Raw genomic sequence first — 22,109 nt, 5'->3', positions numbered from 1 at the left:
TTTACCAGCGTAATCCACTTTCAAATTCAATAAATATAAATCTGACTGTCGGCCACACTTGATCACTTGAAACTAGCATAGGCAACAACTACCCAGACGGAAAACAGTGACGCACATTACACACAGCACCCCTTCTACGGGCGTGTAGGGGGAGGGTTCTTGAAATGTAGCATCCAATCCAGAGGACCATTCAAACCGTTTTTGCAATACAAAATTCTCCAGACCTCCAAGGAAGGCGTGACAACGATGTGATTTTGGAGGTATGGCAACGCGAGACTATGAGCAAGACAACATCAAATGTTGGCTTCCATACAAAGCATTCCGTTACAAAGGTTTTTGGTCACTTTCTCATTTTAAAACATGCTATTCATTGTAATCAGAGGGCTAATATTAATACTATGCATGCCAGTCTCTTTTGGCTAAGAGTTGAGGAGAGATTGACTGCGTCACTTCTTGTTTTTATAAAAAACATGAATGTGTTAAATTCCAAATTGTTTGTATAGTCAACTAACACACAGCACTGACACACACATTTACCCCAACAGACTTGCCACCAGGGGTCTTTTCACAGTCCCCAGGTCCTGAACAAATTAAAGGAAACGTACAGTATTATACAGAGCCATGAGTGCATCTCATATAGCGCAAGTGAACAGCAAACCTGGTTTCATAAAAAAAAATAAAGCAACACCTCATGGCACAACGCCTCTCCCCCATGTGACCTACCTGTTGTGTGTATGTACTGACATGTATGTGTAACTGATAGATGCACACACTACATTTTAATGTTTTTAAATGTATGTAAATTATAAAGTATTTTGTCTGTATTGTTTTTTTTATTATGTCGGACCCCGGTAAGACTAGCTGTCGCCATTGGTGTCGGCTAATGGGGATCCTAAACAATCAAATACAATAACCCCTCAATAACTTTTCAACATCTAAAATGGTGAGACTGACTAGCCACCACATGGACAGACTTCATTAGGGTGTTTGTGTTGGGAGCATGCTGTCTATTAAGTCAGGCAATGGACACATTATTCTGACATATTTTAGAATGTGAAAATAATGTCAATGCATAATGCCATTGGGTGGTAATGCATACTTTTTTGTATACATTTAGGTTTTTTCTATAGCTTATTACAATTTAAATATAACATTTAGGTCCTTGAAAAAGTCCTTGAAAGTCCTTGAATTTTAATTGCCAAGGTCTTTATGAACCCTGTATATAGCATGGCTCTCCAACTCTGTTCCTGGAGAGCTACCGTCCCGTAGGTTTTCCCTCCAATCCTAATCTAGCGCACCTGGTGCCAGGACAACAACCTCTCCCTCAACGTGATCAAGACAAAGGAGATGATTGTGGACTACAGGAAAAAGAAGAGGACCGAGCACGCCCCCATTCTCATCAACAGGGCTGTAATGGAGCAGGTTGAGAGCTTCAAGTTCCTTGGTGTCCACATCACCAACAAACTAACATGGTCCAAGCACACCAAGACAGTCGTGAAGAGGGCACGACAAAACCTATTCCCCTTCAGGAGACTGAAAAGATTTGGCATGGGTCCTCAGATCCGCAAAAGGTTCTACAGCTGCACCATCAAGAGCATCCTGACTGGTTGCATCACTACCTGGTATGGCAACTGCTCGGCCTCCGACCGCAGGGCACTACAGAGGGTAGTGCGTACGGCCCAGTACATCACTGGGGCCAAGCTTCCTGCCATCCAGGACCTCTATACCAGGCGGTGTCAGAGGAAGGCACAAAAAATTGTCAAAGACTCCAGCCACCCTAGTCATAGACTGTTCTCTCTGCTACCGCACGGCAAGCGGTACCGGATCGTCAAGTCTAAGTCCAAGAGGCTTCTAAACAGCTTCTACCCCCAAGCCATAAGACTCCTGAACATCTAATCAAATGGCTATCCAGCCCCTTTTGTGCTGCTGCTTCTCTCTGTTTATTATCTATGCATAGTCTACCTACATGTACATATTGCCTCGACTGGCTGGTGCCCCCGCACATTGACTCTGTGCCAGTGCCCCCTGTATATAGCCTCGCTATTGTTATTTTACTATTGTTATTTTACTGCTGCTCTTTAATTATAATATATTTTTTATTTTTAGGGTAAGTAATCATTTCACTAAGGTCTGCACCTGTTGTATTCGGCGCATGTGACATAAGATTTGATTTGATTCTAATAATTAGCTGGTTGATAAGCTGAATCAGGTTAGTTACAACTGGGGTTGGCGCGAAAACCTACAGGAGGTTATAGTAGCTCTCCAGGAACAGGGTTGGAGAGCCCTAATGTATAGGCTACTTGCTTAGCCTGTAAATGAAAGATAAAATCACCTGCTATTGAAATTTGCTTTCCTGTCAGATTTGACCCGGGACAGTATTTTTTCATTCGGGCCAGTGACTTTCAGTTGGCACTGGCCCGGTGTGCCACTGGCAAATTTATCTGAATGACGAGCACTGCTGTGTGCGATGTGAGTAGGGCCTATAAGTCTACCACTTTGTGTATCTGTTAGCAATGCTAATGATAGCCTAACCGTTTTCGGGTAGGTGGAAAGGCAATTAAAAGGTAACTACAAAGTACCCTGCCTACCTGGCAGAATCCTGATTATTTGCATCAATCCAGTGGCCATTTGTTTTGAAAACGCCATCACAAATGTGCTACAGAAACACAGCTAGCCAAACACAACTGTCTGGCTGGTACACACCTGAATTAAAGGGCAACTACATAAAAAAATTAAATTTATCCGATTTTTCTAACACCTCAAAATTGTCCCCTGATGTGGTTTAAGCATTGTTGTGGACTTAGAACATCCCATTTTGTTGTTTTTCTATAAAAAAACTGATTTTGAGAGCGAAAACCTGAAAGAACGGAGGGAAATTAGTCCTTCTCCACGCTTTCTTTTTTTTTGCAGTGGTATCGTTTTGGTATCAAGTATCGTTTTTTTCTTCCAATTCTGCCCTCTAGAGGATTTCGCAGAAAACATGGCACTTTGAAATCTGCAATAAATACATTTTGCACTTTATTGTAACGGTCTCTTTTCTTTGCCGTTACAGTAAATCTCTCCAAATCAATGTAAGAACACAAGGGCATGCTAATTTAAAAGATGGCTGGTCATTATTAGCCTGGTTCTGTATGGAATGAAGGCACATTATGGGAAACAAGCCAGGTAATTATCAATTATTTTAAAAAAATATCGTGCTGGTGCCACCAACTGAAAAAGTGAGTGTAGAACCCTGCAAACAAATCAACATATTGTACAAAAACACTATGCAGTAGTTACCACCTACGAATATCGGTATGACACTATTTTCTACCAAAGCAGCAGTGACCCTAGTTTCACATCGGAGCCAGAGCTGTATGCCAACAATTCAAACCCCAATGGAATAACAGACTGTGTTTATTATTTTCTAGCAGTGACAACCTAATTATAATGTACAGGTACAGGGAAGGCAGGGAGGGATTGGGAGAGTCTGTCAAGAGCTGCAGCAACCCCTAAGTTAAATTATTCAGCATTAGAGTGAATGAAAGCATTCGGCATTGGAGAGATTGTGTGTAAATGTTTGTTCAGGGCTGCACATATCAAAAGAGTCTGATTCGAGAAGAAAATGAGACAGCGGAACAGAAAAACATCAATAAGCGCAAGCGGCGTTGTGAGAGAGAAATGACAATGAAAAGTGTTTCTGTGTGTGGTGTAGAGATCTACACAACACAGTATTATGCAAATAGACCTGGCAGCGTGCTGTCACTGAGCGAGGGTCCCCTGGGCCAGTCAGCCAGCCTCATTAAAAACGAGCAGCACGCGTTTATGGAGATCAACAAAAGACCTCCCGGGCAGTGCGTCTCTCCAAATGTTACTTTCAGGTGGCGGTCAAAAAACATTGCCTTTGAGACGACTCAAATGTCGCCGGCAACATGGCGTGAGGCCTGAATGTGTGGCCGTCAGCTAGGAGGAGAGTTGCAGTGTGTGCTGAGTCCAACACGCCTCACGGAGTAGCCTCAGCGAGCTGTGAGGAGACGCAGCACTACAGCAGCTAGCACACAAACAACACAACAGCATTTCTGCATCATCAGGCATCAGCTCCTCTAGAGCCTGCTCTCATGCTCTTTGTGAGAGAGGAAGACAAATTCTGTCTCTTTGACAGCACAGAAAATCATGGTGGTGCCTTCGCCTTGCCCTCTGCTCTATACTGTCTTCTTCAAATAACACTGTTACACACATAACACAATCCCTCTCTGTATGGAATACAAATAATGTCCAACTCATTGTATCCCTTTTACAAAACATTGCTTTCAACATTATTAAAAGCAACAACAGACATCCTCTCTGTACCATGTATGAAAGAGATAACAAGGGCTGTTAGGGGTGTGTGTAGATGTGTGTAATCTAACTGGAACCACATGAAGTAAAAGGACGCCCCTATGTTTGTGATGTGTTGGCCCCACAGGTGGTTCGCGGGGTGTAGGGTTCATTCGCTTTGATAAGAGGATAGAGGCTGAGGAGGCCATTAAGGGGCTGAATGGACAGAAGCCCTCTGGAGCTGCTGAGCCCATCACCGTCAAGTTCGCCAACAACCCCAGCCAGAAGACCAGCCAAGCCCTACTGTCCCAGCTGTACCAGTCCCCCAACCGCCGGTACCCAGGCCCCCTGCACCACCAGGCCCAGAGGTTCAGGTAAATACCTGGGGCTCACAACAAGGGTCGGGAGGTCAGGTTCAGCCATTGGGCTATTGGTTCAAATGTACTGTAGAGTTGAGTATGGCATTTGAATGTGTAATTGCAACGATCAACCACCTTGTAAGTCATCAATCACCAATACGATCTTTGATTCTTTGTGCATTCAACCAAGAAAGCATTTTTGTTTTTGGAGCTCCACCCATAACAGAGAAGAACTGTTCACAAGAGACAGTGGGGTTCTGTCGTTCACATTGTCTCCATTACATCACCTCATCACCCTCCTTATTCCATAATGCAACCAACTGTCATCCCCTCTTTCCATCCACTGTTCATTCCCAACACATACTTAGCATGATACTCACCGATTCCAGACTGTAGTCCCAATGAGAATATATTAATTATAATCTGAACCTAAAAAATATTTCAGATTGTGGAGCAAATTATTATAAAAGAAAAAAAAAGAAAATATATATATATATATATATATATATATATATATATATATATATATATATATTGAAAAGTTAGACCAACAAAGTTGGAAAATTGTAGATTTCAGTTATTAGTGATGCTCCACATTATTAATGACAATAATTGGTCAATTAGGCTTATTATATTTAAGGTAGGAGCAGGTTTTAATTGAACAGATTTTTCCATGCATTGAGAAGCAACACTATTGTGTGCTGTGGGCTTGGAGAGAGGGTGTGAAAAGCTGGCAACCAAGGCAGGTTGTTTTTTACGGCAGCAGCCCATCAGATGTCTCCAGTACAGCGGCCTGAAGCGCCTCCTCAGCACTTCCAGTCCAATTGACTCATTTACCCACAAAGCAGATTGCTCAGTCCCAGCCCGCATAATGGCCTAATTGCTGCCTTAATGAGTCAACATTTTTTTGTGTGCTTTGTTTAGATTTTTTTTGTCAGGTTCACAGACGGCATCTCTGCCCACTGATGACCTGCAGCACAGACAGTGTTTTGAAAGGGAGAAGTACTTTAGAATGGCCCCAAGTTCCCAACCCTTCCATTAGGCTGAATGGCTTACTAAGACATGAGACAGTGCAGACCCATGTGACAAATGATGGTCATTGTGTGACCATGCAAGGCTTATCCAAAAAGCCTCTGATTTATGTGGCTGAGTGGCTTCCATCCTTGGCCCACTGAGCACAGTGACTATCTGTCTGCAGGACCAGCCTGATTTTTCCTCCCAGCCAACTAGCAGCACTGACTAACAAACACCATCCCATTTGACATTCTACATGGACAGGTGTCAAAAGAAAGCTAATTGTTTTGGTCAGTTACTATTCAGTAGTGTTTTGTTAGTCCAAACCATGCAACATGATTCCCTGATTTGTCATCTTCCTCTCTTAAAATCTTTACCATCTCTCAAAAAATGCCAAACCATTGCACTGACAGAACTCTGGAGAAGGGGATATGTCAAAGTTTTTATTTTTGTATTATTATTATACTATTTAGTAGTATAATATATGTTCATTTTGTCTCACAACCTTCTTGACAAACCTAATGCCAAAGTACCTGAGGGGCAATTGGAATAATGATGCAAAGCAGTTTTCATAGTTTGACATGAATAATCATTATTTCATTATGCTGTCCAGACTCAGGATCGACATTGAATTTGAGAAAGACAAGATTTCAAAACTTTCTTTGACATCAATACTATGGCTTAACTCCCAATTATAAATCACTTATACATTATTTGACCTCAACACAACAGCACAGATGTACAACGGAACCACTCTGAAAGCCCCATGCAGCATAAGAATGTGTGGAGCGTGAGAGTGCTCTCCATAGGGCCTCATGCTAAAAAAAGAAAATGTCGCTGTGTGCTGGCTGATTGGGCCACAGAGTGGCCTCTTGTGTTAGCACTGTACAGTACTGTTGCTAGCTAGCCTGCTGCTTTGTTGCTGTGTGAATGACACCACCCCTGACTGGTGGGGCTCCTCAGTGTAATGGCCCATCTCTGGATAGCTTTCTTCCTTGAGCGAGGCAGGGATGTAGAATTAGTTCCATTGAGTGAGTCGACCATCTGCCTGGCATTAACCCCAGAACCCTCCTTCTCTTTACAGGCTGGACAATTTGCTTAATATGGCCTATGGCGTAAAGAGGTAATTAAAACTTCACCGAATGCCAGATGTCCATGTTGACAAAATGATTTCTATCCTGTTTTCTTCATTTTTAGAAGTCACTTGCATTCGATTCAGTTCAAGGTTATTCTGCCTTGATTTTTTGCTTTTCTTTAGCCTTGTTTAATTTGAATACACCAACCACTAGTCCAAAAGGAAAACAATCCTCTTTTGTTTTCTAACGTTCGATTTGCTTTGAGTATGATGAGTGCTGACTTTTACATTTCGATTGCTTTGGATAGTTTCTGTGTATATTTCTGTTCTCTTGTGTGTAGCTCTTTTTTAGGCGTGGTTTTCTACCGGATTCAGGTACTCTAGCCTAACCTCTGTCCAGCTTTAGATGTTACATTGGGATCAAGCTCAGTTTGAAAACACTAATATCAAAGCAGTGAATGGAACTTACAATAACAAACCACCCAATTCAATAGGACTTGCCACAATGGTTGTAATAATACATTTATTACAACGTGTTATTACAGCAGTCAGCAGTAGTGATGGGTGTTGGGGTTAAGGGGTCAGGGGTCAATAAGGGGCAAGATGGGAGAGGCTGGAGGCACCTGGATCCCTGCAGGAAATGCTGTTTCACTGCAGCCAGCTCGACTTCTGATCACCTCTTTTTGCTCATAACTTTTGCTTTTGCTACTGTTGATGTAACATAAAGTGAAGCGGCTCTGAGACATCATGATATCAGCTGATGACATTTTGTTGCATGTTAAAGTAATCAGTGAGTTCCTTTTGATGTCCACTCACTGGAATGGAAAGGCTGTGATCCCAGATGTAGCATGAGAAAAGAAGCATTTGCTTTTTTCCATTTTAAATGGAATGATTAAATAGCTTTTTCTGTGAAAAGAGCAAATCCCCTGAATTCATCAGTTTCCATAGCAGTGATTAGCAGCAATTCCTGCTCTGCAGAATCAGAGAATGAAGGCTCAACTATAAGACTGTGACAGAATGATGCATGGGAAAGACTCTTTAGCACATAGCTCTACCTCAATGTCCCAGGCAGCAACTCGTTTGTCTAACATACCTCTATTTGTACTGGGGGCAGGAAACAATTAATTCAGTTGAAGGGCGATGCAAATGATCTGGCCAAGAAAATGACGACAAAAAGAAGAGAAGACATTTATAATATTCACCAATATGCTGCAGTGCCTGCTGGTTCAACAACACAGCACCAAGGCAAAGACTATTGAATATGTACAAACTGTCAAAGCAGTAGAGTTTTGGAATACAGAAATCCAACAAGCCCTGCCTTTAGAAGAGCCTCTTGCTTGCTTGGCACATGGTTTGAAGTAGTGATGATTAATGAACAAAGGCAAGCGTAGTAGTAGTCAGTGTGCTTTAGAAGTGAGCAGTGGAGGTGGGAGCTAGGGGAGGGTGGGAGGGCTGCAGGTCAGCTAGCCCACCCTTGTTGCTATGCAACTCCTCTCCTTTTCTATGGAAGAACCACACAGTGTGTTTGGTCCTGCCCTGGTAGACACCACTGTAGTCTCCTCCGTGGCTCTGTTATCCAGCCTGCTTGTCTCTCACCCTCACACACACACATACCTGTATTTGCATTGAAATTACTATGGAGGTGTTATTTCACTCAGACAGAGAGATCAGAATACAATTGAACGTGTTAGAAAAGACCTTGACGTGACTAGAGGTTTTAAGACCCCTAGTGAAGGGAAGATTTGCTGTTAGAAAATATACATTTGACACAGGGGGAAAGAGTGACTGTAATGAGACACAAACAAGAACCTAAAAGCATATTGTGTTGGCAAAAATGTTAAAGCTCAAGTCGTGGCCAAAGTACTGATGAAAGGTCTGAGTGATTCTTGCCGATACTTAGAGGCTCTGTGGTCTGAGCAAGACTATCGATCACTGTCATCCTCATCCGCCCCACAACAGATGACTGTAGGAGTGGGTGGATGGAATACACTTTGTACCTAATGCAACTGGGTTGTAAAGTGTTTCCATTTTCCATTTAGTTTTCTTCTTCCTTCCTCCCTTCCTTAAGAAGGGAGGCTTCTCCGAGACAGCTGCAGTAAAGCGGAAATCTCAATTAAAGCATACCCAATAATGCCTATAGTCATTCCGAGAGGTGGCATAAGAAATTAACCTTTTATCCAATTTACCTTTTATTTAAAGTGGAAATTTCCTTTAAGCGGAAAGGCAATTAAGTGAAGTCAACTGAGCATTCAAATCTGTATCGCAAAAAGGGAGAATAAGTGCAGATTTACTTGGTTGCATACTCAATCTCTGATGAATTTCAAAATCTTTTAATTCTGCAAGTTCCTGCAATTTAGCTCCCAATAGAGGCACTCAGGAAGATCGAGGGAGAAAAGCTTCCCCTGTGTATCCCTCCCTCCTTCCCTCGGATGCTGCTGGAGCCATTTCCCAGCAGGCCCCCCTCAGAGCAGTCAGCCTTGAGAAAAGTCCACTCAGTCAATATGAGGGGAAATAGTCTAGCAGGAGGATACATTACACAGACAGACCCTTAGTCATAGTGCATAATGTGTACTGGGTTGCACTGGTAATAATCAATGTAGAATGGTCAGGAATGCTAGAACTGTTTGGTTGGTACTGTATGTGGATGGATGGGATTTTATTTGTCCTGTTTCACACAGTACAAGTGTGTATTAATACGCATGTGTGAATTAGAAATGTGTTTTTTTGCATATCGCAACTCTCCCTGAGACACCCTCGGAGAGTGGGGTCATGGCGAGGTTCACTTTGGACACAATCTCATAGTTTGTAAATCCATGCACACGCAGTGGGTTTTCTATTTCTCTCAATTGGGCATTTGTTTCACTTGACATTGGACTATTTATTTTCCTCCCTCTCTCTTTCTCTCTGTCTATCTTGTGGTGCAGGTTTTCTCCCATCACCATTGACAGCATGACAAGCCTGGTGGGCATGAACATCCCTGGCCACACAGGCACTGGCTGGTGCATCTTTGTCTACAACCTGTCTCCAGACTCTGACGAGAGCGTCCTATGGCAGCTGTTCGGGCCCTTCGGAGCGGTCAACAACGTCAAGGTCATCCGCGACTTCAACACCAACAAGTGCAAGGGCTTCGGCTTCGTCACCATGACGAACTACGACGAGGCAGCCATGGCCATCGCCAGTCTCAACGGGTACCGGTTGGGTGACCGCGTCTTGCAAGTCTCGTTCAAGACCAACAAGACCCACAAGTCCTGAACCCTTCCTCACTCCAAATCCCCTGTCACCACTACCACTACCACCTTACAGTCGCCCAACACAGCAACTCTCCAGAAGGAACACAGCAAACAAACAAACAAAAAAAGAACTAGAAATGGCTTATACTATAACTTTGGAACTATAAGCCAATGTTGCCTAAGTATTACAAAATGAAATATTAAAATATCCATGATTTGGAACCCCTGTGATTCTACAGGATTCCTGTTGTATATCCTTTCTGTTCTTGTGGTTGATAAATTATTTTCTCTTCTATGTAAACAGTAGCAAAAACCAGTCCCCTTATTTCAAAGAAGAGAATGTCCTTTTTAGATGTAACTTTCTTGGTCTTGATTCAGGATTTTTTTCTTTTTTAAATCCGGATCCACTGTCGTTAGAATTATGCCTCCCTGACAGGAGGAGGGAGGGGGCTCTTTTTTAAATTGGTGATCATTCATTCATTTTTTGTGTATATTAAAACCCCCTAACAATTCAAAGGGATGACACAATCCTGTTTTCTCTGATGCAGAAAAAAGAATTTCTAACATTTGTTTGTTTTGTATTGCAAACAAAACATGTCTTTCCTCACTGGGGTTTGGGAGATGGGGAGAGGGAGGGGATGGGTTAGAATTCCTGATGACAGGTTAAGTGATTTAAAAAACACTGTTGCCAAAGAGAAAATCTCTTTGCTTGAAAATGCGTTTAGAAAAATAAAAAATAAAGAGAAGAAAATCTATTTTTATAAAATGATAATTAAAATAATTATTGAAGAATTTTTACAAGAATCTGGATTAGAAAAAATAGAAAAATATTTTGACTGGCTAATTAGGCGGTGGGGGAGGGATGGGCGCCACCTTGTCTTGTTGATTCTGCCGTGGTACTTTTTAGGAGCAAGGTTGTTTGTTTTTAGGAGAAATTGATTGGCGATGATTTTGTAGATGGAAGGTTTTGTCAAGGGATGCAAATTGAGGCGGGTGATCGTCGTAATTTTTCATAGTGCGTAATTATTCAACAGCGATACCCAAAAGGGAAGGGAGAGGGGTCTTTCAAGGCCTAACCATCCTCACAGTCCAGAGCCCAAAGCAAGAAGACCCATTGTCCACTTGTTTTCTTTTTGTCATCAGCCTATGGGATATCAGTAATGAATATATACACATCTATCCATTTAGAAAACATACATTATCTATTGTTTTCTTTGCTATAATTTTGTGGAATTTTAAAAGAACTTCCTTTAGCGATCAACAGTAGGTGCTATATTACATGATTCACATATCTTAAATATCCACGTTTGTTGTTCTATGTGTTGTTCAGAGAAAAACTACTTTGATGTTGGCATTGAATTGAGCTGCTGTTCTTGTTTATTTTTGTTGTTGGCCCCCATCTGGTTAGACTATTCCTTGCTGAAATACCAGATGACAGACTTTGGGCCGTGTAAGAATCACTTAACAAGTTTTCTTTGGCTTGCTGACTTTTAGGTTACTTGCTAAGTGTGAAGCGTTGTCAAAATTCAATAATAATTAGCTAGTTCTGTTAGTCTAGATATTTGTTTCCTCAAAGGATCTATTACAACTGTCTTTATTTGTTGTGTACAAATAGATAATATATAGTCTACATTTGTTTACAATATCTATATCTATATAAGTTGTCACTGTTTTTTGTTTGAGCTTGTCTTTTTCATATGACAACTTTATGAAGTGATGGTTCAGTTACTTAGAAAACGTGTGAGGAATCCTGTTTAATATGTTGTCATGTCGCTTGTAAAAAAAAAAAAAGAAGAAAAAAAAGATTTGGATAAACATTTTGTTATCTACTGCGGCAAAAGAAACCGAACAAAAGCTTAGAAAATAACTATTTATTTATTTATTTATTGATCGATTGATTGTTTCATTGTTTCAACTATTTATTTATATTGATTATTTATTTATTTATTTTTATATTTATTTGTTCTGTTGTCTGTGTATTTGCGTGATTCTGGTACAGGGAGGGGTGACGTTTCTGAGCAAAAGGGAACAAAGCGACTAGGGGAGAGGCTCTTCCATTAGTCCACTGCACTGAGAACTTTTAGTACGTTTGTGCTTTGTACCGATATTGTACCGATATAAATTACAATATAAAAAAATCTAAAAGTTGAAAACTAAAAAAATGTCAAGAGGGTTGGTGACGCTCGTCCCTTATTACTAGAAACAGTTACTCGCTATGCATAACCTAGTTGATAGTTAAATTTGCTATTGCTTTTTTCTTGTCTTGTTAAACAAAATCTTTAAATCTTTTTCAATAAAGTTTAGTCTTAATAGAATGTTATAACAGTTGTTCTGGTTCAATATAACCTGTGATAAGTTTGTGTAGTTTTAAAGCCACTCCGCACCCTCCCTCCACACTACCGCTTTGTGATGAAACTTTATGCAAAAATGTGGGTCTGAAGCATAATTTTCAGTTTTCAAACATTTTATAACATCCAATTTTGGAGGCTCAGGCACCTGAATTCGATGAGCAAATGTCCATTGTATTTGAGGGTCATTCATTGCACTGGACTAATCAGTCAACTCACCTAAGAGTCAAACTTATTTTTAGAGAATCATGTTTGAAAATTACATAAGAACATCTCTTTAAAGATATCTTGAGCATTGTACACTAACTGTACTTATGGCAGTTGTTGATATTTAAAAAGACTGAAGGTATTTAATGGATTATACCCATTCTATATTTTATATACTATAATATGATATATATTTTGAAAGGTAAAGATAGGGAATGGTTCCTGAAGTACTGAATTGGATTTTGTTGAGCCAGAAAACATGAGGTGTAGGGAAATTGTAAACACTCAGACACATGCATATATATACTCTCTCATAAACACATCTTAGGCAGACCATCTGTCATCATCCAACAACTATACAGTTCTGACCTCAGAACGCCAACAGACCCCTTTTCATGCTCCAGAGCTGTTTGGAGCTTGAATTATGCAACGACCCCAGTAGAATGTTGTTCTGATGTGTGAACATATTTCCTATGTCTTTTGAACTGTGTTCATGTGCGTGAGTGTGTTTGTGAACATGTTTGTGTGTGTGTGTGTGTGTGTTTGTAAGGGTGTTTGAAACATGGGGATGCGTCACCTCGGTCTATGCCCAACCCCTATGGCTCACACCATCCCCTGTAGCGCCTTCTAGTGGCAGCCTGCCAATAGGCAATCAACAGCCAGTAGTGTAGGAGGGAAGGTTAAGAGAGGAATAAGGCTCTTGTCATTTTTCATTTTCTCCTGAAATGTGTTTGTTTACTATCTGAAAATCTATAAACTATCTTTAAAGACAAAAAAGAAGAAAAAAGTTCAGAGCCTAATTGGACTCTCCTATTTATGTTATTACTTATCAATTATCGATTATTATTATTGCTATTATTCTTAGTATTCTTATTCTTAATCCAATTACTGCGATGAATGACTTCATGTTATCCTTGCTAGTTTAGGTCATTTCTGAAACTGGAAACAAAAAAATCTTGCTGTAAATGTTTTTTTTTTCTCCATAAAACTGTTGTGTTTGAATTATTTGTACTTTTGAATGTTGGGACAATAAAATGAGGTGTTGAAGAGCGTTGTTGTTGATTCTCTTGTATGGTGTTATTAAGTGATCAGTTGCACATGGTATGTAGCTTTACTTCAAACTCACATCTTAGAAGCAGGGTAATATATTATCAGGGGTATTCAACTCTTACCCTACGAGGTCCGGAGCTTGCTGTTTTTCTGTTCTACCTGATAATGAATTACACCCACCTGGTGTCCCAGGTCTAAATCAGTCCCTGATTAGAGGACAGAACAATGAAAAAACAGGAGTGGCACTGGCTTCGAGGTCCAGAGTTGAGTTTGAGGGTTAATTAGATGCTAGATCCTGTAGATCCAGAGTGATGTATCTCTAAAGTAGGGGTAGCCAGGCAACCCTGTTCCTGGAGTGCTGCAGGTACCGCAGGATTTTGTTTCAACGAGGCACCACACTTGACCAACTGAGCTAATTGATCAGTTCAGTGATTGCCTAAATTCAACACAGCTGGTCTTCCAGTTCGGTTAAATCCAAAACATGAAGTCCCTGCGGCACTCCAGGACAAGGGTTGCCTTCCCCTGCTCTGAAGCCTCACCTAACTCAGGGGTGTCAAACTCATTCCACGGAGGGCCTAGTTTCTGCAGGTTTTTTTTTTCTTCTTTCAATTAAGCCAGAGACAACCAGGTGTGGGGAGTTCCTTACTAATTAGTGACCTTAATTCATCAATCAAGGACAAGGGAGGAGTGAAAACCAGCAGACACTCGGCCTGCCGTCGAATGAGTTTGACACCTGTGACTAACTGCTGCCTTGGGAATACTAAAAGTCTATTTCAATATAGATTTCATAGAGAATTATTCACTGCTCAATATAAAATATGTCACTATCATAACTGCTTCATATCTTTCTCAAACACTCGAAACTGTGGCATTTTGAACACCATGAAATACAGTATATTGTAATAGTAATGAGATAAAAGGCATTTGTCCTCTGTCTTGTAGACAGTCACATAAAACCCAGTCAGGTGGCACGTGGAGAAGTACAATTGTGAGATACTAGTGCCCCCTGCATCCCTGCTGAAGTATTATTTCTAACATCAGAGATTATCGCCGCTCACATTGTTGACATTAACCACGTTTCCATCCACAGATTTTATGTGAGTAAAGTCATACCGTATTAAAAAAACAGCTGTGATGGTGACAGGACGTTTCGGTACAATTGTATAAATGCCAACAGATCATTTGTACGTTCAACATGGTGGGATCTTTTTGTATTGGTAAGATTAATAATGCGGGCCACCCGAGTGGCGCAGCGGTCTAAGGCACTGCATCGCAGCGCTAGAGGTGTCACTACAGACCCGGGTTTGATCCCGGGCTGTATCACAACTGGCAGTGATCGGGAGTCCCATAGGGTTGCCCAGTATTGTCCGGGTTAGGGGAGGGTTTTACTTGGCTCATCGCACTCTAGCAACTCCTTGTGAGGTGTGCCGGGCACCTGCAGGCTGGCCTTGGTCGTCAGTTGAACAGTGTTTCTTCCAATACATTGGTGCGGCTGGCTTCCGGGTTAAGCAGGCAGGTGTTAAGAAGCGTGGTTAGGCAGGTCATGTTTCGGAGGACGCGTGACTCAACCTTTGCCTTTGTTGGGGATTTGCAGTGAGACAAGATCGAAAAATAAAAGATTAATAATGCGAGACATGCCGGTGATATAACAACCATCATATCGAAGTAAACTTATTTTTGCCTCAATCAAACTAGACCTGAATCAAACGAGTCAAACCAGTGGCCAAACGACTGAAGACCGATATTCTGACGATATTCTGATGTTATTGATCTGTCAGTCTCCCTAGCTAATTCCCTACTTTTCACACTGACACAGTATAAACAGCTCTACAGGCTTCACTTTCATGGAACACAGTCAGTACACAACACTATGCTCATCATGTCTTAGCAGGATCAGATGGTGACAGGTGTCCCTGCAGGGTCAGACAGCCAGGGAAGACCAGTCTACGGAGCTCAGGTGAATGTTGCAGTATATTATAACAATCAGTGAATGGATACAAAGTTCCATCTTGAGTTGATGGGTAGGCTACAGTCTGGGATCTGGGAATAATGGTCACTTCAATTGTTGAGCCATTGATTCTATTCATGGATAATATAATGTATAAATGTACACCAATGTAATTCTTTGTTATGCTTCATCTGAGCATGGTCAGATGGTGACAGGGGTCTCAGCAGGGTCAGGCAGCCAGGGAAGACCAGTCTGTGACGGAGCTGAGGTGAATTTTTGCAGATACACTGGACAAGCAAGAAGCTTCAAAGATTTAAACTATTTTAAGGCAACCTGACAAACCTCTAAAGTTGTTTTCCAAACTGTAGCAAGGGTTGATAGAGGCTTTTCCTGATGACACACAACATGTCAAACTAAAATGTGAGGAAGACACTATAGATTTTTTTTTACATTTACGTCATTTAGCAGACGCTCTTATCCAGAGCGACTTACAGTTAGTGAATACATATATACTGGCCCCCCGTGGGAATCGAACCCACAACCCTGGCGTTGCAAACGCCATGCTCTATCAACTGAGCTACATCCCTGCCGGCCATTCCCTCCCCTACCCTGGACGATGCTGGGCCAATTGTGCGCCACCCATGAGTCTCCCGGTCGCAGCCAGCTGCGACAGAGCCTGGATTCGAACCAGGATCTCTAGTGGCACAGTTAGCACTGCGATGCAGTGCCTTAGACCACTGCGCCACTCAGGGCTGTATCACAACAGCCCTGCTAAGTGACTTTTTGTCACTTAGCAGATGCTCTTATCCAGAGCGACTTCCAGGATCAATTAGGGTTGAGTGCCCTAATCACCTAGTCGGCTCTGGGATTAGAACCAGCGCCCTTTCGGTTACTGGCACAACACTCTTAACCACTAAGCTACCTGCCGCCCTTGATGATGAAGAATGGTACAGATACAGTATGTTAGAATGCCCAGTCATGTTCATATAATCTCAGACATAAATTACTGCAGTTTAAGACCATCCATAGAACGCACACAGAAATGTAATTATTCTGCTGGAGGTGTAAAACACAAAAGGGGCGATATTTGCATATGTTATTGTCTTGTGAAGGCTGGATGAATTCTGGCAAAGAGTGTGTCCTTTTATCTCAGCATGTCTACATATTCTCCCTTCTCCCTGTTTATGTTTGCTTGGAAATGTTGATACTGGAGACTGTTATCAGAAGAAACTATGTAACCTAGCATTTATAGCGGCTAACAAATGCATTGCCATTAATTGGAAGGTTGGTTATCCTCCCACAATGGATGGAAGAAATGTAAACTTATGTATCACTAGATTGTATTTATTACAAGATTAAGGGTATACTGTTCAACTTTCATAAGGTATGGATGCCTTATATGGAATACAGTATGACAAAAGCAGTCTGTATTGAAAACATGCCCACGTCAGGGGAGATACCTATTTAGGCAATCCCTAGCTGCTGGGCTGCTCAGTCCTGGCCCTGGGGGTCTGCTGTACTGTTGGTAGTCACTCTGGCCTTGGCCTAACACACCTGAAACCTATAATGAATGTTTCACTAAGACCCTAAAGCTGAGTGGGGTGTGTTGGGTTGGGGCGCTGCAGGGCTGTGGACCCCTAGGGACAGGACAGGGTGATCCAGCTATTTTGTGTGCAAGTAAAAAGAGCTCTACAGTACTACTAGGCCTATGATATGAATTATATGGAGGGTGTACTGTTTCTGTGTGTTAATGTGTAGGTGTATGTGTGTTTTTATAAAACTTTAGTTTTCCAAAACTTTCCTTGAGACATAAAAATACAAATGGGAAGGAAGTTGTGTCGGGGAGAGAGTTGAGTTATTGACGAGACTGGGTGGTCTAGCTGAAATTGTATAAAGAGGATGTGTTAATAAAGACAATCAAAAGTCTTTGTACTTTATTTGTTAGGCTATTGGTTAAAGGTGCAACACAATATTGATTATTGAATTATCATTGATTTAGTTCAGTTTGATCAATCACTTAAACATATTTAATAATGTTTCTTACCTAGCTTGTTGACTGGGCATGTTTGCTTACTTTATGTTGTTCTAAATAGAGATGGCTAGAAGGGCCATGGGTCATATTAGATTTGTAGAAATTCCCCCAAAAATGGGAGAACCCCCAGACCCCCCACCAAGTTATGTCCCCCCCACTTCTAAACCCAAAGTTGCGCCCCTGCCTCCCACTATGACTCGGAGAACCATGCAGATTATCAGGCTACAGATGAAATAAATGATGATGAACTTCACAGGGTGGTTAAAGTACACGGTGATCTTGATGCTCCTTTCCAATAAATATTGAGGGTCTTATTCTGGTGACATGATGATCTATGCTTGACTGCTGTTTGACAAATACAAATATTCTCGCTCATAATAATCTCATCATGTAGGCTATACATGCGCTCTAGCCAACAGATACAGTAGGCTATCTGCGTGCTGTTGGAGCGCATGTGCCAATACCACTATATAACCCAACATTGTCTGTGAGAAGACCAACAGTAGAGTTGAAAATGTGATGGAAACCCATTTAACTTGTATTTTTTATTCGGTCCATGGGAATTTAAACACAAAAGGTATTTTTATGTGCAATACGTAATCACACACAGTCTTTTATCTGCAACAAGTATATTTGATGGAAATACATCTCTGGTGGGAAAATGCTGAGATATTCGCATAAAAATCTGTCGCCTATTGGATGAAAACCTAGCTACTGATGTACAAACAGCCGAAATATAGCCCATTCTTGTCTGTTCATGTGAGACATTTTCCTGCCACAATAATCACTTAAATAAAAACAAAGGCCATTATGGATGCTGAGGAGATTATGGATGTAAAAGGTGCTGTCCAGCCAGCCTTGTGTTTTCCAGTTGTTATTGGTTTAATGAGGCAGGAATCCCATCAAGGCCATGTTCTGAGAACATGCTCTGGAGTCCCCTTCAAACCAGCCCTCAGTCTCTGCCTTTAGCATACTGATGGAATAATCTGACCATTACATTTACCAACTAGCTCTCACAGTCTCACGTCAGAATTAGACGTTCTTCTATGTTCCTCAAATGTCAAATTTCAAAGTTGTTGCAAACGTCAAATTTCGAAGTGTTTCAGTTTAGGCATTAACTGCAAATGTTTATGGTTAGGGTTAAGTTTAGGCATTAACTCCAAAATCTTAAGGTTAGGCATTAACGCCGAATGGTTAAGGTAAGGGTTAAGGTTTGGGATAGGCTTCAAACAAAACTCTCAAAAACAATTTTCTATCGCTGGATTCAAACTTGCAACCTTTGGAATCAGAGTCAGATGCTTATGCCCATCCGCCATCCCCGTCCACAACACCGAAACCTACTCGAAGGTAACAGCGCTCACTGATGCCCCTAGTGGCCAGTTTCAACGTCATCTCCCGATGTCCTCAGTCATGGATGGACGTAGAATACTGACTTGTATCACGGGTGACTAGACTGAAGTTTACATGCAGCACTGACCAGTTTCTCAAACAAACTAACTTCTAACGAGAACAAAGGCACTGTAGGGGTAACTTCCCTGGACATCCCTCATCCCCTCCAGCTTGTACTCTGATTGGTGGTATTGCCATATGATCGTGATTCTCAGTTTTTATATAAACCTCTGATCACACTTGTTACGTCGTGTGAATGTCAGCATCCTGCGCTGGTGCGATAGAGAGCAAAGCTGCCAAAAGAAAAGCCTGAAGCTGCCTCAGTAGGAGACATGCTTTGACATGAGGTTTTTTTTCTGCCCCAAATCTAAATCCATATGGCAGTGTGGCTGTGCCCCTCTCCTCTCCTCACCCCTCTGTCACCTCCCCAGGCAGCAGACGTCTTTCTCTGTGCTGCGTAGCGGCATGGTGGCTGGCAGGAGCACTGGGCGCCCGATACTGCCTGTTTGTTTAGAGACAGACGGTGTGACTCCACTGTGTTCAGCTCTCAGCTCCAGGCCTCTGCTAAAGCCCCTCACACTGGCCCTGGCACCAGGCAGCACATGCTGGATTCTCTCTCTCTCTCTCTCCTTCCGTTTGGCTTTCATCCTCCCAACGATAACGTGGAACATTATAAGAGCGCACTGCATAGCAAATTACACTTTTGTGCTCCCAACCTGAAGATACACCCAAGATCCTGAGATACAGTTCATGATGCTCTGATAAAAAAGTATTGCAGAAAGCAGTCAGAAACTTTGAAAAACATAGCTCATCATATGCCAGTAGTTCCATCATCAATATAATCTATCCTTTCCCAAAGCAAGGCATGACCGTGGCCAGAAACGTCCCATAGATCTGTGTCTCTCCGCTCAGCAACCACAGCTTCCAACCATCTGTCACAGAGGGTGGCCATGTTCGAAAGCCAATCATCTCATTCCAAGGCCCCTAGAATCCTCGCTCCGCATTCCAACAGCAGACTGGACACAACCCAACGCCAGGTTCGCATTCATAGTCAGACAATGACAAACTATGACACATGCATCTGTCAGCATACACACCAGCCACACCTTGCACACACACAGACCCTGCTTTCAAAACATGACTTCCGTCTGCCATTGATGTAACTTTGGTTTCTACAACAATTACTTGCTTCACAATACCACAAGTCCAAAGAGAGATACCATGCTATGGATCAGACAAATAGCAACGCTGCTGAAAATACACTCCTGATCAGCTGTTGGAACCACAGCCAGTAAAGATAAAACAATGCTGAGTTCCATAACATGATGGACATAACCTTGCTGATTTCGCAACAATACGGTATAGTCAGTGTGGTATATCTCATTGGATTTCTGAACCATGCATGTGCACACTGAACTTTTGAAGAGGGTCGAGACAGGTTAGAGTCAAATACTGTATGTGCTTGCCTTGGTTCTAAATCCCTGAGACCCATCAGGTTTCAGAACAGACTCATTTCAAATGGTAGTCATGAAGAGAGGATTTAATAATCCTTGAAATATGAGTGTGCCATAATCCTGTCCTTTCCTCAAATGCTGAGGAGAATATCAGTGATAATGAACCCTTGAAACAGATATACCGTGATCCACTGACTTTATACTGCATTTTACATTTTTAAAAGATAGAGTTCAAAAGGATAATGGACAGCAAGTTCTAGTGGAAGTTGACAGGACATAGTGAACTGTCACTAGCTACAGTCTGATGTAGCACACAGTACACGGGCCTTTCTGTCTGAGGTCTCACCCCTCCTGTTCACTTTGTTTTAACACCTGTCATCACAGGTCCAGCTCAGCACCTCAACACTGAAAACAGCTCTGGAAATGGGCGACCTGTTTGAGATGACCAAATATGGTACGTGCCATCTAAAGCTGCTAGAGGCATAAAAACATCCAAACACCAGCCACAGGCTATGATTAGATTAAAACACTGCACATATTCAGTTGCCTAGCAGGTACTGTCTCTTGCCTCAGGCCTAAGAGGAACCTATCATCAGCACTGCGCGTATAATTTGAAATCAGCGGGTCAGGCGCAGTGTGGATTTAATTAGGGCCCTTGGTCCGTGGAATAGGATGTTGTTGTGAGAATCGCAAAAACACAGGGAGCACACACACACAAACACACACACAAACACACACACAAACACACACACACACACACAAACACACACACACAGGCCAGCTTGGGTCAGGCAGCCAGGCAAGTAGTGGTTCACCTGGTGCCTGGTGGGCACCCTCTTCCTTCCTGCTGTCACCACTGTCTGTCTGTCCTGAATGCTTCACTTCCCTTCTAGGTCAACAGACCCAACACCATCTCACCTCGGTTTCACCTCCAGGTCTAATTAGCCACACATACTGTCTGTAGCCCCCTCTCTCCCATACTCTGGCCTGGCCACATCACTACTCTACAGGGATTTAGATTATGTGATTTAGATTTACAGTGATCTTGAACCTTCACTGAAGCTTTTGCTATTGCTTTGTTTGGTGTTTATTTATGTGGTGGACATTGAAATCCCCTCATCTTGTCCGTGCTACGGACATAGTGAAACTGAAACGCAGTGAATTTAATGAGAGATCATTGAAGTAGAGGGTTTTAAATAATCTGGCTTTAGGAAAAAGTCTGAAATGGACACTCGTGGTGATAAAAAGCAGAGTGAGTGCTGTGGCACTGGTCACCAGATTCAACAGCCCACTCCACCAGGCAGAGCAGATAACTGTCAGACCACCAGTGCTGTTAGTCCTCTTCTGGCCAAGACCAGGGGAAGTGGTAATGGATATGAACTGCTCTCCTCGTGGAGTATTCACAATTAGCCACTAGTACCTTTTACAGAGGGTTCCACTCTCAGGCAGTGGGTCAATTACGGGTATAATGCAATGAATGTGCTGGGGCACAATAAAATCGTGACCCTCTTGATCACACTGTCCACCAATGCTGTAATAGGCAGGAAACAGGGAGAGAAAAATCCTGAAGCACTGCCCGAATATAAGTAAGATATAATATACAGTATACAGTCTATTTGAGTTAAGTATACTAAATGTCCTTCACAAAGAAGAGCAGAGAAAGATGTCTGTTGGTGCAGCCACATAACGGTGACAAGGTATTTGTTA

General features: G+C 42.1%; 1 protein-coding gene across 11 annotated transcripts in view; it reads left to right on the top strand.

Moving 5' to 3' along the window:
- The window catches only part of LOC121533411 (ELAV-like protein 4), a 77,560-nt gene extending 63,981 nt beyond the window's left edge, over positions 1-13,579 (top strand). For 8 of the 11 annotated variants that reach the window (XM_041839337.2, XM_041839341.2, XM_041839338.2 and 5 more), the window contains 3 exons: positions 4,436-4,670; positions 6,754-6,792; positions 9,669-13,579. In XM_041839337.2, the coding sequence (XP_041695271.1) occupies positions 4,436-4,670; positions 6,754-6,792; positions 9,669-9,996 (602 nt within the window). In that variant the 3' untranslated portion in view covers positions 9,997-13,579. The remainder of the gene's footprint in view (positions 1-4,435; positions 4,671-6,753; positions 6,793-9,668) is intronic. The other 3 variants (XM_041839332.2, XM_041839334.2, XM_041839333.2) reach the window with 3 other exon arrangements.
- Positions 13,580-22,109: the final 8,530 nt, after the last annotated feature.

This window comes from Coregonus clupeaformis, chromosome 20, assembly GCF_020615455.1.
Source record: "Coregonus clupeaformis isolate EN_2021a chromosome 20, ASM2061545v1, whole genome shotgun sequence".
Lineage (NCBI taxonomy): Eukaryota > Metazoa > Chordata > Actinopteri > Salmoniformes > Salmonidae > Coregonus > Coregonus clupeaformis.
This window is presented reverse-complemented; position numbering and strand designations above follow the sequence as displayed.